A 22,468-nucleotide genomic window follows, 5' to 3' on the forward strand; every position below is an offset into this window, starting at 1 on the left:
AGGACCACAGAAGGCAGCTAAAGTGCATGGGCTAGATTTAACAAACAGTATATGAGGTGATTATTACACACTAGTCACATTTGCAATACCTAAAGCAGATAATCTGAAAAGTGTGATGTTCTGTCAGCTGTATTCAGGAGGTCTTATTTAACACATCTTTAGCTATGACTAAGCTGCTGCCTCATCAGCCACAGAAACTGACAAAAAACCCACTTAAACTGACCACATGTCTGTGGACTCATCCAATAATTACTCACGAAGTGTTATTGCAGGACCACGAGTTGAAAGTATTGCAACCAAAACTGGCACGAGAGCACATTTTCACAGTTTTGAAAGGTTAATGGTGAAAAGTTTGTATTTCTGTGTTAAAAGCGCATCAATTCTCTGCGCTTGTACCTGCCGTTATGTGCAAAAAACAAAAAGAAAAATTCAGAACCTTGTTATTTGGGCTGGCCTTGGCTCAATTACTAATAAATTACATATTAATAGATTTATAAGGAAAAGGTGCCTTGCAGCTGTTAAATGACCCACGAAGTACATCATGATGCTGTTACCTGTGGAGGGTGCGCAGGTTTAAGAGGTTAATGGGGTAATTTAGTCAAACGGTGACTACTGCTGTGTTTTGATAGTGGAATACGATTTTATTTGACCAATTTCAAGTGTTGTTTTAAAGGTTTTTGACTATCTGCTTAGGTACTTCACTAAGTTATGAAGTGCATTGAGTGGAAAAATTCACCCTAAAATGCTGTGATGGACTGAAATTGGAATACAAGTCTCCTTTATTATCTTGGGGGAAAAAACATGTACTGTACACGGACAATAAGAACAGTATGGGACCCAGCAAAGGCTAGATTGCTGTTTTAAAAGCAACACATCAACCTAATCGTGTAATCTAATGTGTGGTAAAATTGCAGTTATTTTAAGCACCAATTTAGCCTGAGATGGAGACTTTATCCCGTTTGGCGAGCAGCCTTCTGGCTAGTCTTACAGTCTAATGGCCACGTTATTACTTATGCAAAGCACCGGCCAATTGGAGCATTAATCAGGAGAGCAACTGAAATACCAAATCTGTAAGAAACAAAGGATCGAGTCAGCTCTTGTTCTGCTGAAAAGGCTTAAAAGCTTTTTGTTCTACGACTCATTTATGATTCAAACATGGCACACCGCCAAACATATTGTGTTTCATGAGGTACTATAAAGTTTAGGGTTTTTTTTTTTAAATCCCTCTGCAGGCCCATTCTTTCGGTTTTGAATATTTTAATAGTGCTGGACTCACTGTGGACCCCAACTCACATACTCCGATTAAAAAAAAAAAAAAAAAAAATCCTTTTAAGGACTGGATTCTTCTTTTCCCTTGGAAAACAATTCATTCTGCCAATAAGCAGAAGGGATCTACTGATTGTTGTTTAATGGAGAGAAAAAAAAGTACATGAACCTTTTTTATTAGAACGGTATAAAACAGGGGTATCAAACATAAGGTCCTCGGGCCATAATGGCACGCTAAAAAGTCCAACTGAGCCCACTGGAGGCCTTTTCAGAGTGCAGAAATTACAAAGGGCAACTTTTGGCTGTGTTTCGCACCCGGAGAGCTTTTTTCTGAATGGGTCGTTGCAGCTGAGCCAAAGATCTGAGTCACTGGCAGCTTTATAACTTTGCTGCTAAGGTGGTTACGCCAAAGAGTTGGTAATATGTTTAATAAATGCACAAGAGAGAGGAAGACACCATACAATGAGTTGAAACATGAAGTCATTTATTTCTGCATATACAATTTCCCGTCACGATTTCTGTCGTCACCCCCCTCCCCTTTTTTGCACCCCTGCACTCTTCTGTTTTTAGTGCCCCTATATGGCCACCTCTATTCTGGGGGAAAAAAAAAAAAAAAGACATTTTCAATTCGCACAAGAATATTTTGTTATATTTTATATTCTTCTTTCTTTCCTGACATGAAGGGAACATAATGAAATTTTGAACATTTCTGGTTTGTCTCTCCACCTTCATGCATTTGATTTTCTTTTGCTGAAAAAGTGACAAACCACATAATAAATCAAGTTAAAGATGAGCTCATGTTTATTATGGTTATTCAACCTTTGAATGGTGTCCATGTGAATATTGTAAATTCCTGTGGTTAAATAATATAAATATATTATATAAATATAATATTATAATAATAATAATAATGATATAATATAATAATTTGGGTTGTCGTAAGCAGGCTAAAAGCACAGATAACTCAATAAAAGTAAACTATATTAATTAATAAATTCTAAAGTTGTTTTTAATTAAATTGACTAAAATAATTAATTAAGTGACGCACTCCGGAGCTAAAAAAGAAAAAGAAAAAAAAGAATAAGCCACTGTCCCAGAAAAACTGCAGTTCCACTAGTGGCCACTTGAGGCTGGTTTCAAAACAGCAGAAATAAATATTTTTACAGTCTGGAAAAAAAAGGTTTGGGTCTCTATAGTTAACTTTCACATTGATCACACATCTGAGGGAGTGTTATTCATCTGGATAATAGCAATTTTGGTCTTTTTCAGTTTCAGTAAGTGAAGAGCTCAGATTTTATTAGCCTGTTAGCAAAAAACCAAAAAACAAGATTCAGCTCTGTGCTGGGAGGGCGTGTTATGCAGTCTGTGTGGTTGCAGCCAAAATTCTAATGGCTTCAAAATGAAATAAATAAAATGAAAACCAATCGGGGACTACATCCATCTTTTGTATAAAGTCTCTGCAATATCTTCAAAAGGTTTGTCTTTCTGTCCACAAACTGGAGGCCCATTTTGAGTCTCTGAGGTGTAAGACTAGCCAAGTTAAAAACTTCACATCGTCTTGATGTGGGTAATAAAAGCTACCCCCTCACCCATCGTGTGCCAAGAAGCGCTGTAATGTTTATGACTGTAATGTTTCATAATCAGGCGTGTTTGCGTATGTGAAACATGCAACATCAGCAGTCAGGAGGTGCGCGACTGAATGAACAAGTGTAAATATTTAAGGGTGAAGAGGTTGCAGTTACACACAGAGAGCAGAGCGTTTTCTCACAAGCCAACCACAGTGTGTTTTATTGGGTGCTTCAGTAATACAAGTGCACAACAAACCACTCTGCAATTGCAGAGGTGGCGGGTAGCCAGTAAATATACAAGTCCTGCCTCTTTCACAGGCAGACCTATACTTTTGTGGTCTGCCTCAAAAGCCTTTGAAAAAATACATACAGTACAAACAAAATCAGAGAAAGTTAAAAAGCATGAAGGAGCCACTTTCCTGTTTCATGCAGATATCATACGGACAACCAAAAAAATAAAAACGAGGAAAACAAAGTAAAAGCATACTCTGCATGTTTGTTCCAGGTGCCACTAAGAAAATGAGAATACATAATGTATAGCTGAAGGACAATGCTTATGATAATTATAATATTCTGTGTTTTTTTTTCTCCAATACAATACTTCCAACATTCAGATATTGGAAAATAAAAATCCCAATCTACTCTTTGTATAAAAAAGAAGCTTTCAAGTCAACAAGGAACAAAGGACATTTTTTTTTGTCTTGTTTGTTTTTTTGTTTTTACACAGAAAAGGTAGATAAAAGGGGGAAGAAGAAGAAGAGGAGAAAGAGGAGGAAGATGGAAGAGGAAGGGCGACAGGAGGGCAGATTTACCGCTGCACTTAGTGAGTGTGCTTTGACAGACTAAGGGGTGAGAGAGGTAGAGAGAGGTTCAGTGAGGGGTGAGGGAGGTGAAGGAGGGGGCGGGTCACGGCAGGGAGTCTATGTGGCGTATCTCTTCGTCCATTGTTTGGCTATTCTGTCATGCTCTGTTCTGTTGGTCAGGTACTGTGTGGCGATGCTTCCCACCAGAGGGTCAGCTGAAACACAGAGAGAGAGGGAGAGGAGAGAAGAGAGAGATCAATAAATCTTTATTACAGACTCAAAAGTCCAGATGTAAAACAAACAGCACGTCAAATAAAATAAGCAATGGAAACGCAGCATAACAGAAGAATGTAGATCATTACGGTTGAGCGCTCTGGTTGCCAAACAATATCAAACAGAGGCTCATTCAAGCAGTCGCTGAAGGAAAACCTGTAGATCTTTATTCTGATGTGACTGTGATTAACATTTCTTCATCACTGAACTTTGCCTGCTTTCATTAATTTTAGTGCCGGGCTAAAGTTGTTGGATGTTTTTAATGCTGACTAGCTGTGCTTTGTGTTATGGCCACTGGGAGTCCTAATGAATAAAGAAATAAACTGTCCTAAAGAAATGGTTTCCAAAGTAACTGTTTTCCCCTAACTGGCCTACAAAACCAAAAACATCTCAAGAGCTGGAATAAATATCGCTGAGTACGCTCCGCTCTCCGGTTTAGACACATCCCTGCATGCTTGAGGGCTGCTGTCAGACGGCAGCAACGTTTACAAGGAATCTGCCAAATTTAAAGATTGATGCAAACTAAACAAGCTGTTTATCTGCACACACCGACAGACTTTATTTCTTTTTAATCCTGTGAGTTCTTAATCCTAATCCTATGTTTTGGAGAAAAGCAAAAAGTACTTTTTGGTTAAAAATGTAAATAGGTTTTGACGTGTGTCTTTGGCTTTGGAGAACAAAAGCGACATTATCTGATAGCTCACAGTCAGGGTCCTCACTGATGATGGTTTAGACCTCAGAACCTTAACTCGGATGCTTTTTAAAAGAAACCAGCTGTGGATGAGAGCTGCTGAAAAGGTGTTTTTCCTTCAGCTTCTAAGCTTCTTGATAAGGTGGACTGATAAGATCTTCAGTGGCTTTTTGCCTGCAAAGTTTTGATTGCTTCACTGCTGCTGTTATAAATCTGTTTGTTGAGAAGACTTAAGGCTGCCTGGGCTGGACCTTAATAACTCCAATTCATGAACAAGTTCATGAACAGGTTTCCTGTTTTACACTTTGCACATGTCTATTTTTAGCCGCAAACGTCTTCCTGCTGTGCTTACAATCATTGCCGTCGTTGTTACGCTCTGCTACTGTGCGTAGCATCACCACAGCACTATAAACCATTTATCCTGGTGCTCTGTAGGTGTCACCATGCAGAACAAAAAGAACAGAACACAGCCCAACACTGGTCAAGAAAGCAGTCACACAGAATTTAAAGTTGTTCCCAGAATGATTCATCTTTTGAAGATGCTGAAGCAGAGACTCTCTGAGCTTCTGTACGATAGCAGTGAAACTGCAGTAAAGACCAACCTGCCCGTACAAAGCAAGGCGTGCACCTGCACTTTGGCTCGTGCTGCCATTCACCAGGGCAACAAAGGCAAGTATAAACTAGGAGTAAAAACAGTCTCTTATTTTGGTAACCGTAAACACTTCCTGTAATTTGAAAACAGAATACACATGAAAAAATACTGATGTCTAAAATTCTGACTTTCGGTACTTTGATTACATTTAGACTTCCCTTGTAATTTTGTTACACAAGTAAAATGTTAACGTTAATGGAATTGGGTCAAACAAAATTGACTAGACTCATATACATTCAGTTTACACCAAGCATATTTTCCTTAATGAATAATAAAAAGCTTTAATTTTAAAAAAAAATTTAATTTGATTTTATTTAAAACTACTGCTTCATGTTGAAGAGGGCCAATAATTATTTTTCTGAGTGTGCTGACAGCAAACTAAAATCTCTGTTGTTCAGGTTCACTTTAGCCTGTGAACTCAAGCTGCTGCTGGAAATGCAGTCAGTGGACCAGCAGCTGGCCAAACCTCAGGCAAGTTGTTTTTGCAGTATAGCTCTGAGGAAGACTCTTTAATTGGGTTACATACACCCAACAATGACTCCATTTCAAAGCTTTAAACTTATAAATAAGTGTAAATAACGTTAACATTTGATAACCTTACATTTTTCTACATAAAAGTCCTGAGTTCCTGCTACTTCCTGTCTCACCTCTTCAAAGTGTAGCTGCTTAATGGTGGCAGACACTGTGCAAACATAACATCTTGCTCTGAAGCCACAAAGCTAATAACAGCCCAGTGTTTTTGTTTTTTTTTTAACATGACATTGTGTTTTTTCCTATAACACTGTGGGTCAGTTGTTCTTTCCTGCTGCAAAATGTGGTTTTGGTATTTACAACTTTAAGCTTCTAACTGTGCCAAATATCTGTCAGCATCTGATGGCCTTGGGGAAACAATGAGGGCTTGAATTGGCTGTGGTTTCTTTAATACACTGGAATAGTTAGCATTCTGGAAACATAAGACCACATTTCACATCAGAGTTAAGTAAAAACAAACACTGCCTTCAAAGCAGAGAAAGAAGGAAATGAAGACAGAACAGTTACTTACTTTACCTACATTGAAAAGTCTTCGGCTATAACAAACAGCATTAAACAGATACCTGGGTTACAGTCTGTGAGCAGGGAGCAGATGGACAGCAACACCTTGGAGATGGTGAGGGCGGGGCTCCAGTTGTCCTTCAGGATGTCCAGGCAGATCACCCCCTGACTGTTGATGTTGCAGTGATAGATCCTGGTACGGAAAGTTACCTGCAGACACAAAGACAAGTGTACTTTTGAGATGATGGGCTTTAAAAAATAAAATATGAGAAATATTTTTGACATTTTCCCATCAGTGATGCTTACGTTTGTATTTGGTGATCTCTGCATTAAACAAAACATGAGATCCTTTTTTTCACTTTGCTTTGTGGACATTGTACCAGGTGAATCCAGAGCTGATTGTCAAGGCAAAGCTGTTGATTTACTGGCTGCTATATGTAACCACCCTCAAATATCACCATGAGCTCTGGGGAGAAAGGAATAAGACTCCGGGTACAAGGGGTGGAAATGAGCTACCTTTGAAGGAGCTCCCCCTTAGAGACAGGACGAGGAGCTCGGTCATGCAAGAGAGACTGAGTAGAACCGCTACTCCTCCAAAAGGATCCAATTAAAATGGTTCCAGCTTCTGATCAGGATGCTTCCTGGATGCCGGCTTGGTGAGATGCTTTGTGCAACACCAACTGGGAGGAGACCCCGGGGCAGAACCAGGACCTTGGTTTCCCTGGGAACACCTCTGTCTCTCCTCCAGAGAAACTAAAAGCAGTGGCATTGGGAAGGCATCTCTGTCTAGACTGTTAACCTGCCCGGCACCTGGATCTGGATAAGTGGAAGTCTGTTTTAATTCAATAAAAACTAACACTCAACCAACACTGAAAGCCACCACCCTGCAGAAGATGAGTTAAAAGGGCAACAAATGATTGTAAAACCAGCATGTTAGCTGTAAGTAGGATAAAATAAAAGATTATCTTAAAGAAGAATATTTTACCATGTAGTCTGATACTTTCAGTGATATAAACAGGTGAGACAGAGGAGGGCAGCTTAAAAGCTTTTCTCCGTTACTCACATTAACACTGATGTATCAGTATCAGGCCTAGTATAATGGGTCTGCCTGATCGCTCCACTGAGGCCATTCTGCACCATTTGTCACAGTTTCTGGATCAATACTGAGCCATAAATACACAGTTCATCTAAAACAGCAGTTTTTTATTGTTGTGAACATCTTTACTTTGGGTTTTATCCTCTGGAATTTCTCACATTTTTATATTTTTGATGAAACTGGCTGGCCAACAGAGGGCAGCATGGTGTAAAAACAACAGAGCACATAGAGAGTTGATCAGTTTACCTGTCTCAGCAAACAGGCTCCTGCAACCACACAGACTGCATAACACGCCCTCTCAGCTAATAGCCTCCAAACACAGAGCTGTTTATGTCTGCCGTCTCGCTCAGATTCGAGCTTGACATCTGTATGGTCCTGACACTTGACACCTCTGCTTCTCCAATCATGAACATCTGGCCCTCCTGACCCTGACCCTCCAGAGGAAACCTCTAATGAGCGTTGGCACCCCCCCCCCTCCCCCTCCTTTGGGGCCAGTGCTGAAAATCACACACAAGGCAGGACGTTATAAATAACCAACCCCTCCCACCCCCACCGCCTCTGCGGACACAGCGCTCCCCTTTCCTGGCTCAGAAACACAAACACATCCACCTAGTGAACTTGTCAGGCTTACTCTTATTTTTTTGTAAAGCGGGTCAGCCTGTAGAGCTAAAATTCACAAGCCTCAGATGTGAAAGTGTTTCTACAGTGAGGAGTGTATGGTGGCTAAAGGATGAAGAAGTGTGTGTGTGTGTGTGTGTGTGTGTGTGTGTGTGTGTGTGTGTGTGTGTGTGTGTGTGTGTGGGGGGTTGGCTGCAGAGCACAGTGTGTTGGAGGGGTTGGTGGTATTGAAGGGGGCGGAAACACTCGAGCTCCCTCTGGCTACAGAAAGCTGGGCTGGAGCCTGTGGATTTGTTTGAGTCTGCTGTCAAACACAGAGTTGGTGGTTACATGGCACAAAGAGCGAGGAAGGGGGAGAGGAGAGGGTGAGCGAGCACGGGGAGGGGTGCACATAACTAACATGGAGAGTGGAGAGGGGGGGAGAAAATGAAGGCCAAGTGAAAGTGCAATCGAGAGCACTGCAGACTAAAGAAGATTGTCCCCAACAGTCTCCATGTTCAGTAAACGGCGTCCACTCGACATCACTAAAAGTACTCTGCAGACAACGCCACATAAAACAAGAATGGGAGTCCTTCACACAGTGAAAACAGGACGGGTCAAATTTTCAGCTCAACTGCAGCACTTATTCCGCAAACAACAGAGCAGGAAAGTGCAAACCGAGGTGGGAAGCAGCTGCGACGAAAAACTGCACAACTGATTCTGGACGGATTGATTTTCACTGTCATAATTTCCACTGGATGATATTTAATTTTGTCTCCGCCAGACAAAGTCACACTGTATCCATCCACCGATTCATTTTTCATACTTGGCTATCCAAGAGAGCACCTTCAGGTTCCTAATAATATACAAGCCAAACTGAACTACTAATGAGCTTGTTTGTTTAAGATGATGCATCATAATAATATGAATCGTATTCACGCCTCCACAGCAGGCTGTTGTGAGTGTCTTGTAGGACTGGATCTAAAATGCATTTTTTGCTTGACTAAATGCAAATAAATGTTTCTGTTTTGTAGTTAAGAGATGGGAAAATGCTACCATGAGATATGTTATTCATTTTCTGAGCTACGTTTGATGTTGAACACCAAAAGAAGTCAAATGGAGCAGAAGTTAAGCTCTTACTGGAGAATCAACCAGCGAAAACAAAACAAAGGAAACATACTTTTCAGATTTCAAAATGGGACGTGGCCGTCTAAATTTGGGAATTGCAGGTTCAGATGTAGGCATTTACCTTACTGCTGCGAAAATTTCACATGAATCTGCTTTTATTATGAAAGGAAATATGTGGTCATGGTTTGTGCACCGCTGCAGGCTAATCATTGGTTTCCAGATTAAGAAATGAGCCAGATATATCCTCCACATCCCCACAGTCCTTCCAGATCCTGTGCAGTGTGTAGTTAATATTTGGCCCGCTGCTAAAAAATCCAAACGACCAAACAATTGCGTCTTCTGACTGCTGACCTTGGGGGGTTTGAAGGGGTAGTCTGGTGTGAAGGCGATGTCCAGGAAGAAGACCCCTCCCTCGTACACTGAGCCCGGTGGCCCCAGGATGGTCGACCTCCACTCGTAGATGTTGTCTCCTTTGGGGCCGGCACTGGAAAATTGAAACAAAAGATTGGTTAATATGTTAATCAGCACGGAGCATTGAAATCGACATCCTGGTGTTCAGACTGCCAGCGGGCTGATAGAGATTTGGGGCGGTGCGGGGGGGCGGGGGGCAGCTGAGGCGGTAAAATGCCTGCTTCTGACAAGTTAATGATGGAGATTTGGGGAATGCTGAAGCCGTGGAGGGTTGAGGGTTTTTTAGTTCAAGGCTATTTTTGTAGGATTTACACCATCTTTCAAAATTTTGATCAGAAGATTGGATTTCTTGCCACTGGGGGTCGAGGAAGTGAAGCATTTCTGAAAAACTGACACACACTAATGATACTGCATGAGCATGAGAGCTCAATAAACTAAAGACACAAAAAGCTAACAGGAGAACACCAGCAACGCACATGTACATGGAAATAATTCATCTGCAAAAAGGCTTTAATGCCCCAAAAATAAAAAAACAGTAATGGCCAGTGTTAGAGAGAGTGTGCTTTGGTTTTGTCCTGTGGTTTCCTCTCACTGGTTCATGTGGTAACAGAGATGAGCTCAATAATCAGCCCACAGATTCATTTTGATGACACTTTTTTGGAAAATGTGCCAACTGGACTCTAAAAATAGACAGATAAAGCGATAACTAAGAAACTTCAGACTCTCCCTGAATGGATAAAAATACTTCAGGAAATGTGTGAAATGGAAGAATTGATATTCTCTCAGACTACACAACTACACAATTTGGGGAAAGCTGGGAAAAACACTGGATATCGTATCCAACTGTGAAATGAAATGCATTGATTTTTTTCTGCAAGTTTAGTTTTATTGTTTTGTTTTTTTTTTTTGTTTTTTGTTTTTTTTTTTTTAGGAAGAACTAACGGAGCAGATCTCTGGACATGAGCGAGTGTTACATCCCTGCTCCCTGTGGAGCACACAGGCCCAAAATATGGTTGTTTAGTTCTCCTAAAAGGAAAACTAAACAACCGCTATAATCATCAATAAAAGATGAAGCTTGGGCAGGGAGCGCGTGCGTGTGAGCATGAAAGGAGGTGCACCCACGCTTAAATACATTAATAAATCATAATATATACACTCTGACAATAAAAGAGTGGGTTATCGCCTCTCTTCATTTTGTTTCTCTTCCTGTGGACAGACTTGTACTCCACATCTTGAACAGCAGTTTGTGACGGTAGTCCTCGTTCTGCTCTGCAGCCTTGGTGAGGTCAGTGCGGTGACACTTCAGCCAGCTCTCCACCTGCTGTAAGCTCTGGTTAGAGCGGACCACCAGCTCACAGCAAGTCTCCATAACAGAACAAGTAGTGCCGTCACCACATGCAGCCGAAGACAGTGGAGCTGGAAATGAGCCCACCCGTAGGGAAACATGAGGAGAGAGAAGGGCCGGGGCTGACTGGTTAGCAGACTGAATTTTGAAAATGAGAGCGTGGAGATTTTCTTGATAGTGGGGCCACCCACTCGAATTAAGCTCATGGGTCATAAAATATATTCTCATAAATAAATGAATATCAGCCGAGCTCGTTTTCTACCATTCATTTGATTTAAACTTTGAGCAAGTGAAAAATGTCTTACTGAGGTACACAGAAAAGAAAAGTTTGTGTTTGTTTCTGCATCTGTAAATCTTATATTTAGGTGTATATTCTAATATACAAAGCATTTAATTCCACTACAATCTGGTGTACTTTATGTGTCCAGATTTTTTACACATTCCAGCACTTTTTCTGTCACGTTTCTATTCTGTTGTTGAATGTGTGCCCTTCACTTTATATATTTTTTTCCATGTAAGTGTGTCAGTCTGGGCCTCTGAGAATAAATACTGCCTACCCCTGCTCTAAAGTAATCTACCCACAGATGTAACATCCAAGTCCTGCTGACCTTCATAGAGTACTGCAAGTTTACTTTTTATTCCCGACACCATATGCATTTCATTTTACCACTGACAGCCATGACTGTGGGATTTATTTGTTCTATTTTTTGTTGAAAAATGACAAATATAACCTTAAAGACCTTTTACATGAGATATTTAAAGGCCCAACTGGTGCAAAAGGATTAAATATTCATGCTGTTTTTGTCTTCATTAGAGGAGTATTTATGTCACGCGGAGATTGAAGGTCACATCTGTTGTATAGGCGCCGTAATTAATACCATTTCCATATTAAGGGCTTCCTTCCCCCCAACCACCATTGTCTACAATAAGACCCTGTTCTGGCACAGAGCCATTTAGAGACCAGGACAATGTCCAGATCACAAAGCCCGGGACAATGAACAATCCCTCCTATTTCATGTAATTACCAGGGATGGTGTTTAACGCCAAACCTTAGCGACTGGCAGATGTGCTAACAAATGTGTGCATATGAAGCGTAGACACACAGGGCTATGAGAGCACTTTTATTTAAACCAAGAGCTTGAGAGATATTTCCTGGAAGAGACTCTGCAACAGCCTCCAACGTTAAACTGTTAAAAGCAGCATCTGGCTCCAAGCATGCCCCTGACAATAGATCACTCTCCGTAAATAGAAATCAGACATCAGACTTGAGACATTTCCTTCTTCCTTCCAGTGTCAACACACACAAATTTCCACTAATCTACTTTCACACTGCCCGTCTCTTAAGCCTTCTTTAATTAGCTCATTATGACTACTTATTCTCTGGGGAATTACAGCAGAATACACTTGATATAATAATAAAACAATCTGACTTTGAAAAGAATCGTGGTTTTAGTCATTTGTATCTGTAAACTTTAAAGTGTGATATTTAAAACTGTGCACAGTGACTGCTGGATGAGTGATTGCCGCATAAAGGACACAGGTGGTGTTAAACAGCACACGCGTGGTAAGAGGGTCTATCTAAACCGTGGAGTGTTACAACACTGGTTTAGTTTGTTTTGGCAGGCACAAACAGTGCTGTCTAAATATGCTGAAAAGACACCAAATAACCCCAAAATTTCAGGCTTCGTTTCGCCTCCAAACAAACGTTCGGACAGAGCACAACAGCTAAAGCCACTGTAGGCAGTGACCACAAAGAAGAAGGATTTACAGGCACACAGAGACAGATGTTGACATCTGATAGCCAGCAGTTTGGGCCTGTCATAACAATATAAAGTGAGGAAAAACACACATTATGAACTGCTCCTCTTATCCAACTATCCATTTTAAAGAGAAGTTAAATCAGAGCAGAGGACTAGTGGACTAGAGCTTTCAGAACAGCAGATCTGTTTAGTGAAACGTGTCAATCATAAGAGTCAGAAATGTCAAACATGGTCAACACTAGAACAAGTGGGTCAATTGAATCCACTGGCATTTTGAACGACATAAAAAGTTAAAATCCTACACTGAAACCTGATGAGCACCTCTCAAAATCAATGCAGCAAAGAACTGTCGTGATTGGCTGGTTTGGTACCATCAATCCTCCTGTGCATTTCCAGCTCCTGCTACTTAAATGCTGTCATTTACATTTTGATATGCATGTTATATGATGACCCAATGCTAGCTTGATTTTTTTTAACAGATAAATATAAAGAGGGAGGAGTTGGGGTTGGGGATAGCATGTTGAGCCAGAGCAGATAAGTGAAGAAACAGCAGTATGGCAGCCTGTACAGAACAGGGAGAATCACAGATGACTGAGCAGAGTGTCCAGACTGTGAGAAATTAATACAATCGAGTCATGAGTGAAATCCACCAGCGAGTAGCTGAACTGGACGGGTTTCAGGCCTGAGGAGCAGAAGGCTATGGTTCTCTGGGTTGAGGGAAGAAGGCTGCCCCAAGCGAGGGAGTTCAAGTATCTTGGGAAGTCCTGCAGTAATGTGGGCGTTGCACACAACTGTTGTTGTGAAGAGAGAGCCGAGCCAAAAGGCTTTACCATCCCTGTTCCAACCCTCCCGTGGCCATGAGATCTAAAAGAGCAAGTTTGCAAATACAAGCAGCTGAAATGAGTTTCCAGTGCAGGGTAGAGATAGGGAGAACAGCTGAACGGCTACTGCTGGTCTGGCCATCAGGTTAGGATGCGTCCTGTGTGTCTGCCTTTGGAGGTTTCTCATGCACGCTCATCTAGAGGGGGGAAACTCGAAAGTTCTGCTGGGAGAAGGATGTCTGAAATACTCCATGTAGCCTGAGACTAAGTGGAAGGCTAAGATACTACAATGGACGGGAGGCTGGATCTTTTTTGAAAACAAGGAAAACTATTTGAATGTGTTACTTACAAGTGGATTTGAAAATATATTTGATCTGTAATCAAATGATTTGATTAACTTAAAAACAAAAAAGATTTATAAAATTTAGTTTAAACAAAATTGAAAATTTACATCTTCAAAAAAATAAGATCTTTGCATCGCTGCTGATGTTGGAGCAACAAAAACAGCTGGCAAAAAACAAAAACAAACAAACAAAACAAAACAAAACAAAAAACCAAACAGCTGGCACAGAAGACGGCAATCTTTATACATCACACACCGCTTAGTTTGTCCGCTGAGTATGAAGACCAGCTGACCCACCCTGGAAAAGATTGGGTCCAAATTGGTCCGGACATGTTGTCATAACTGGCACCGCAGTCGTTATGTCAGCACCTGCCTTTATGTGGACTCATTTTGTGCCTCATTCGCTGTTAACAGCAGGTTTTCACCTCATCCTTTAGTCTGAACAACTGTTCAAAACAACCTTCAGATGTTGTCAGATGACGCTTTATACATCTAGCTTATTCCAAGCATACACCCACCTTTATCTGTGAGTGGGTATGGCTCTCAAACGCAGGCCTTTTAGTGTAAATCTGACTGATAAATAAATGGTTTAGTTCTTTTCAAATGTGGACGAGTGAACTGAGCCACTCACTGGCTCAACATTACTCTGTATTTCCTGCTGGTGAAAGAACCACAAAGACAGCTTATTTTTCTTGCTTGAGGATATCTTCCTTCTGTGACTCTTTAGCTTAGATTTCTGTGCTACATACACACAGACACACTCACATATCAAGGTAACACTTTTATCGCACCTATTCAAAAGCTTCCGTGACACCGCGGTGAATAAAAGAGGTGACTATTTCATTCTCTGGCATCCCCAATAGAAGGAGATGCTCACTTCTTTTGAGGGTGATGAGATTGTAGTGGCGATAATAACTCAGACATGAAGGAAAGATAGTGATGATAGGGCACGGCAGAGGTGCGCGCTCAGCAGCGAGATTGCTGTAGGGGAGCTGACAACCGCACAAGGGCTGTGGATAAAGGCTAAGTCAATAGCTGAATGTGCATGCCACCACTGGCTGTTGCTTGGAGACCTCCTCCCCCCACCGGCTCCGGCGCTCCCATGGTGCTTTGTTGCAGCTGGTTGAAGGCCAGCTCATTCAGGAACTGACAGTCTCTCTCTCACAGGCTATTAGTTTTGGGAGATTTGAGCGCTGCAGCCGTCATAATGTTCGAGCTGGGTCAGTTCATCTGCAGATACACGATTTTAAGTGTTTGCAAGAGATTTCCTTCACCAGGCTCTTGTGGTGATGAGTTAAACGCCTGACATTCTTTGTTTACACACATTACAGTAGTTAGCAAATAACCAAGGCAGTATTTGAGTTTCAATGCAGCAAATACACCTTTAACACCTCAAGTGACCAAGCCATTTTCTATTTTTTATTTCTATTTTATTTTTATTCTATTTTTATTGTATCAGAGTTCAACATTGGCTTTGGATGTAGCAACTGTCAGTTAAATACAATCCCAACGATGACTTTGAGACATTATACACATTAAAAAAGTGCTCCATAACAACAGCAGCAACACCACTAAGGATCAAAATGCCACTAAGTACAAGTAACACAGGCCATACATCACCTGGATTTGTTCATCAGAGAATTAGTAGGAAGTATAAACAGTATTTCACTCCTAATGACCACAGAGAGGGCGCAACACACTGAGGAAGGCTCGCCCTCTGCCCACTACATCAGACTGTGGCAACAACACAATATGACTATGTAGTAATTTTAATAGTCCATTTTAAATTAATAGCAAAAAAATGTGTTTGCATAATAATGAGCTCTGCAATTAATCTAGGTGGGTACACCCCCCTTTAGTCAAACCCCGCAACACAGAGGGCGTCGCTGCTGCCAGCTTGGAGCAAAATTTACAGGAAAAAATTTAAAGATTATTGCAAAATAAGCTAGCAGTTTACGTAAACCAGACAGCTTTTATTCAGACTTATTCTATAGCTTTGTCACTATGAAAACAAACCCGCAGTGCATGGGAACATTAAAAAAAGATCACTTTTTCTTCAAATTCTATTGTGATAGCGATTACAGCAGCAAGAGCTGTCACTGTCGACTCCAAAGCAACTCCATTTTCTTTCACTCCATCCAATCACAGAGCTTCCGCTTTGCTTCTCGCTGTGTGTGTCAGAGAGGCTCCAGCTTCACCATAATTTACCGCAGAGTCATCTTCACTGCTGCTGGGAAAAACAGAAGCTGCCTGGGCTCAGTCTTTTTAATACACACACATGCTCGAAGATGTGTTTTATGGTCTCCATGCATCCATGCTTTCTATGTATAAAAGAATTAAAGAAAAGAAAAACCAGGAAGATTTTTTTCTTCCTATTTTTGGTAGCTCAAAGAATTCTTTTGTTTCAAAAAGAAAAAAATAAATAAAAAATTAAGATATATGTTTGATTGAATTATGTGTTACTAGTCTAAAAACCTGGGACTCCATAATAGTTGGATCACAAACAAATTTCAGTGCGGTTGTTACAGTGGGGTGTTTTTTCCTTCTTGCATTCATCCATGCATTTTGTTCTGCTTATCCTAATGGAGAGGGGTGGGGGCTGGAGCCTATCCCAGCTGCCACTGGGTGAGAGGTGGGGCTTACCGTGGACAGGTTTCCAGCATGTCGCAGGACTAACAAAGAGACAGACAACCATTGGCATTCACAGTCACACATGCGGGCAATTTAGAATCACCAGTTAACCTAACCCCACTAACTGCATGTCTTTGGACTGTGGGAGGACTTTGGACTGTGGGAGGAAGCCGGAGCGCCCAGAGAGAGCCCACACAGGCACGGGGAGAGCATGCAAACTCCACACAGAAATGCCCCAGCCAGATGGTGGATTCAAACCCAGGAGCTTCTTGCTATGAGGCTTTTGTTATAAAGTAAATGTAAATTAAATCTTTTTTGAAAAAATTTAATATTTTACATATTTACTGAAGATTTTGGATTCTGTCTGATCATGCTTGGCTGGTGCTTTGCCAAAAAACAAACAAAAAAAACAAAAACAAAAAACAAGTGAAATTGTGAAACTGAAAAAGAGCTAACCTGCAATAATCTTACACCCAGCCCTGAAATAGAGAGTGACAGTCATAAATATTCCCCGTCACTTCTCTCCTTCTCTGCCTCTGTGGGAAAACAATCTTCTCTTCAGGCAGACAGAAGCAGCTCTGCATACTTACATGACGTTCACCACCTTAACAGTGCTGTTTAAAGGCTTTGTTACAGGCTGAAATAACAATAATCTGTGTGTCAATAACACGCTACATCTGCAGTGCACTGTCAGCCAAACGCCTCGATGTAGTATTTGGGTCATTTGTTTGAGGGGTCTGGGATGCATTAGTGTGCGGGTGTCCGTGAGAAACTTGCCACTGCCTTGTCCTCGGAGATTATGATCACGGAGGAACCCACTTTGACAGCTGTGCTGCTTCCTACACAGCAGAGCCCCAAAATGACGTTTCACCACAGATTCATCCCGCTTCTGCTTTTTGGTTCATTCTTTCTCCGGACATTTATTTTAGGGATGAATGAGGGACTTTCCTGATGACTAATTTAGTAGTTGATTAAAACAGAACAGAGAGAAAAAAAAACAACAAAAAAAAAACACAGCACCAAAATCTAATGGATGTGGTTAAATATACATACATGAGTGTTGTGTTATTAAAAACATTTCATTTTACATGAAATTTCTGGCTTCCAGTGACGTGAAATGAAAATGAGGTGTTATATAGGCCGCTTCCACTTTTGGAACACAGCTCTCTTGTTTTGCTTTGGTTACAAAACAAACGCACTCCTTTCCTTTACAGAGGTGCATCTTAGCCCCTCCCTAAAACCTAAACTCACTCACTGCTTAGTTCAGCTCCAGACAAAATGAGTAAAACAGAGCCCTTATTCAGTGAGATTCATATACAAAGAAGGTTTCTGTCTTTGTCCTAATTAAGACTTTCACCTCTTTTGGTGACATATGACGGACACCACTACCCCACAGTTATTCTGAGGCATAAGCCTGCTACCGCCTCAGCATCTTTTCTGTGAATTCACCATCTGGCCAAGGCCCATGTCCTCGTGACATGGACCTCATGATCAAAAACACAGCCTACCCTGGCCCTAACCCCTTAATAAACAACCCTCTTCACGCAATCATTTTTGCTTCTCTTTGCTCCATTTTTATATATTTGTTTGTTTAAATGTGAAATATATTTAACCTTCACATAAATCTCCTTTAAAAGGCATACAGGATGATTTGTTGAGCATGGCTAACATTAGCAGCAGCAGCAGGCTGTGTAGTCGACACGATTCAGTCATGTTTTTATGCTGGCGGTGTCTGTGAGAAAGAGCGAGTAATCAAATCTCACACTGACCTCAAGTCTCATCAAAAACCTCAACAATGAGCACAACACCAAAGCCGTTTTCACACACACAAACCTCTGGTCATTTTCTCAGGTCGGGATATTTTCCACAGTTGTCCGTTTTCAGATGTAGCACAGCAGGAAATAGTCTGCTTCAGATGCACTCACAATAATGGAAACAATCAATGAGGTTTCCATGGACCTTGTAAGAAAACTCAGTGTTCTCACATTCGCCTTAGCTGGGTGATCTGTAGAAGAGCTTACAACTTCTGAGTGTATGAAACCTGCAATGAATTCATGACTGCGTTGCCTGTGAGGATTTTCAATTTAATGACCCCTCACACCGCCCTTCAGTATTTTGCCTCAACGAAAATCCTCAAGTGAACTGAAAGCTGGGAGGAAATAAAAATGGACAGTTTCCTTTTCCTCTGCAAACCGTCTTGAGGTTTTAGTTTCTTTGTGGTGTATAAAGAGGACACTGTACAACAGGTCTGCTTCGTCATTTTTACCTTTCACTCTCAGTTCCTAAAAACTATCCAAGCTGTGCCACATAATCACAGCCAGCCGTAACATTTCCATATATATTAAATGACCTTTCCTTCCCTTGGTATGGCTTGGCCTGCGCGCCCAGTGAGTCCTTCGCACATTTAATCACCCACACTGCCACACCTCATAGACAGAGTAATCCACAGATAGGTGCCAATGGCAAAAGATAACCTTTATCTTAAAGCATGAGAGCAGGACTAATCTTTGCAACATCGCTGACCCATCTCATGGTTATTGTCACCTAGAGCCAACAGGGATCAGGTTAAGTTGATGAAATTATAATATCACATGATCATATTCTGAATTTATAAGCCGATGTAAAATTATCTGCTCTGATCATGTTTACAGGAAAAAGCTTCTCTTAGACTCTTTAAGAGGGAATTGATAAACATCAGATGCCACTCGAGGATGCTCTGGAACAAACTGAAATGTCAGACCAGAATAAACTTAAGTTTTTCTACATCAAAGAAAACACTGCAAGCAACCACTATTAAAGAATGCACGAGTGAAAAGCGCAGCTGCAGGGAAACAGCAGGAACATCCGCCATGTGTGCTTAAAAGGACTGCGTGGTGGTGATGGAGACTTTCTGAAACTGACTTTAAGACAAACAATACACAAATTCCGTCTTCACCATCACTGAAACACATCCAACAAATATAGCGCTAAGGCTTCAAAGACGGCTTCTTTACTGGTCTCACCATGTTAAAGCCAGACTGTCCAGTGCATAGGCTGCAGTCAACAGAATATAATCAAATAAATCTGCATGTGAATAGCCATCAGATTAAAGAGGAACTATTATGATTTTTAATTTGATCCTGTCATATATACTGTTCATGCTAAACATCCATCATCTGCCACTTATCTGGGTTGTGGGGGTAGCAAGCTGAGACTCCTCCTCCAGCTCTTCCGGAGAAGAACGAGGCGTTCCCAAGCCGCTGAGACACAGGGCCAGATTTACAAATGGTATGTGCCGGTGCAAACGCCTCTTCTGTTAAAAACCCACAGTTGGTATTCTTGTGGCACAAAATTTAACAACAACAACAACAGAAAACTTATTTTCTGCCTGCTGTGGTGGTGACAGTTGCCACTAGGAGTCTATATTATGTGGAATGAGAAGGGGAGATGTTATCTAAGCAAGTGCATAACTGCTGCGGGTGGGTGGCTCAAAGCTTTAACTCTATTCTTTTTACCGAGTCCTCACCTGCATGTTTAGGGCCAAGCCCCACACGAATACTGGTATTTTGATAAAACGGAGTGCAGCTGAAGTAAACTGAGCGTCAGAAGGAGGAGAATCCCAACACAAGATGCATCCAAGAAGGCGTCTGGCAACGGGAAGCCATCTTACTTTGTACTGTCCACGTTTGTTGCTATACACTAACACTCAGAGCTGGACTGGCCATCGGGCATACCGGGCATTTGCCCGGTGGGCCGCTGGCGATTTTTTGTTTTTATGGGCCGATGGACTTTTTTTTTTTTTTTTTTTTAGGAAGGGTATATATAATGAAAGGTGTTGGATTGGCCAATTGGTCATGATCGACTCTGGGCTGGACCAATTACAGCCGAGGAGGCGGATGCACCCTCCCCTTGTTTAGCAATCTTATAGACGAACTAAAGAAAATGGAGAACAAAAAAAAAAGGAAAGGAGGTGTTTATGAAAATATCACTAAATCTGTCATTTATTAATTTTAATATTAATTAATGATCATGTCTCACCTCTAGTGTTCTTGGTCTTAATTTAAGGTTTTTCCTATAGCGATTGACAGATCACGTGACTTTCGCGCATTGCATGCCGGGAACTCGAGGCAAAACAATCCAAGTACCGCATCAAATGCAAGCATTTGCAGCACCGCAAAACGTTCATTCTCCGGTTCCAGTACCTTCTTGGTTTTTCTTTGCCGCACAAAAAAGGAATGTACAAAACGAAGGAGAACAATGCCGGTCCGTACAAAGACAGACTCGACGAAAAGGCAAAGAAAAGATACGAGGAAAAAATCAAAGGAGTGAGAGGGTCAGACCCTTACCAGCACACAGAGTGGACAAAAGACGTTAGCGTGCTGCCCAACTTTCACCACGCTCATATTTATAATTATACGGTTCTTGGAGTGAGTGCATACACTCATGAAGTTTAGTAACTTCAGGTCACTGCAACAAGCCCAGGTACAGTTTACCGACGGATGGCTACAGGACCTTGAAATGCACCGTGTAGAACGACCATCGTACAAACAAAGGTAAGTTTACCAGTCTCACAAATCGTCGTCATAAATACACAATCGTTAACGTTTATTAATATAACCTTTGAGCTCAACGGTAATTAATTAGTAGTGGAAATAATTTCTGGTAGGCATTACAGAAATGTAGCAGTGACAATAATATTGTATGCTGTAATCGCACTGGACAATTAGTGATACAAAACAACTGTTTTATCCTGTGAATAAAAGTATATGTTTTTGTCAATGTACCGTGGTAATAACAGAAGCGAAACGCAATATTGTGTCAGGACAATTCACTATTTATGCACAATAATTAAAAGAGCATAGCGGACAATTTCTGTTCAGCCCAGACTTGCTTGTAACCTATATCACCAATTATGTTAAGAAAAGTGACGTATTAACTACTACAAAACACTGACCTTTGTGGGAATGCTTGGAGCAGACTAACATGTGAGCTGGAGTGTTCTGGGACGTTATATTTGGTATATCCAGGCCATCCGTCGGCTCTTACTTCGGAAACATGGCTTAAACAAATTTCTCTTCAACGACGTAATCCGATAAAAAAAACGATCTCTTTACCCGTCGGCTTCCCGTGGCTGTCATGCGACCGGCTATTGCAGTTAATAATACAACAGCTTCTTGCCATTTTTTGGGTTTCTTTTTATCGCTGTGTAACTGAGTTCAATTGAAAGCCTGCGTGCGCTAGTACCTCTTGCCTCAAGTTCCCAGAATCCTTTGCGGTTTTACCCCTGAATGACGTCACATTTTCAATCTCTATCCTGGTGGGCCGGTCTCTAGTCAAAATGCCCGGGCCGATTTTTTGTCCCAGTCCAGCCCTGCTAACACTATTCTTAATGTAAACATCATTTACTACAAATTTTAAAGGACAGTGGTGACGGGAGCTGTTTAAATCTTCACACCCACACCCACACACACACACACACACACACACACCACAACTTCAAAGCTCACTACAAAATAAACCATGTGACAATCTGGGATGATTTTTGACTGAACTATGCAAAACTACAACAATAAAAATCTGGAGTTGGAAATAGATATAATAATAGGTCACCTTTAACCAACCATGTGAAAAGTTGAGTAATCTGTGAAATTTCTGGCCTCAGTGCTGGTCTTCAGCTTTTTTCCCCTCACGAAAGGATGTTTCAACATATTTCTGAGAATTTTTTCCCAGCGTTTGCAGCTGATTTTTATATTGAAAACACATGGATGAATTTAGCTCCCCAGTCACTAATATCTTCAACAAATCTGGAAATGTTTTTCTGAAAATATGACTGTTTATATACAGAACATATAGACGTACAGCTGTGAGCTGCAGGAATGGTATTAAAGGTTTCTATGGATTTTATTTCCCTCCAACCACTGTAAAAACTGGTCTCTACAGGAAGCCGATGACTTCATGTAGACCACAGCTGGCACTCTCACCGAAACGAGAAACTACACCGCCACCTTTAAAGCGTAAAAAGGGTGAGGGAATATGACACTGAAAAGATGCTGTTGGATCCGATATTGCTAG

At 41.2% G+C, this 22,468-nt stretch overlaps 1 protein-coding gene across 1 annotated transcript in view; it reads right to left on the reverse strand.

Moving 5' to 3' along the window:
• Nucleotides 1–3,025: 3,025 nt before the first annotated feature.
• ube2e2 (ubiquitin-conjugating enzyme E2E 2) overlaps nt 3,026–22,468 on the reverse strand; it is a 41,596-nt gene continuing 22,153 nt past the window's right edge. The window contains exons 4-6 of the mRNA XM_031728434.2: nt 9,458–9,590; nt 6,348–6,495; nt 3,026–3,852 (exon numbers count right to left, since the gene is read on the reverse strand). Coding sequence (XP_031584294.1) covers nt 3,755–3,852; nt 6,348–6,495; nt 9,458–9,590 — 379 coding nt within the window. The 3' untranslated portion in view covers nt 3,026–3,754. The remainder of the gene's footprint in view (nt 3,853–6,347; nt 6,496–9,457; nt 9,591–22,468) is intronic.

The sequence above is a fragment of the Oreochromis aureus genome, linkage group 11 (assembly GCF_013358895.1).
Source record: "Oreochromis aureus strain Israel breed Guangdong linkage group 11, ZZ_aureus, whole genome shotgun sequence".
Taxonomy (NCBI): Eukaryota; Metazoa; Chordata; class Actinopteri; order Cichliformes; family Cichlidae; genus Oreochromis; species Oreochromis aureus.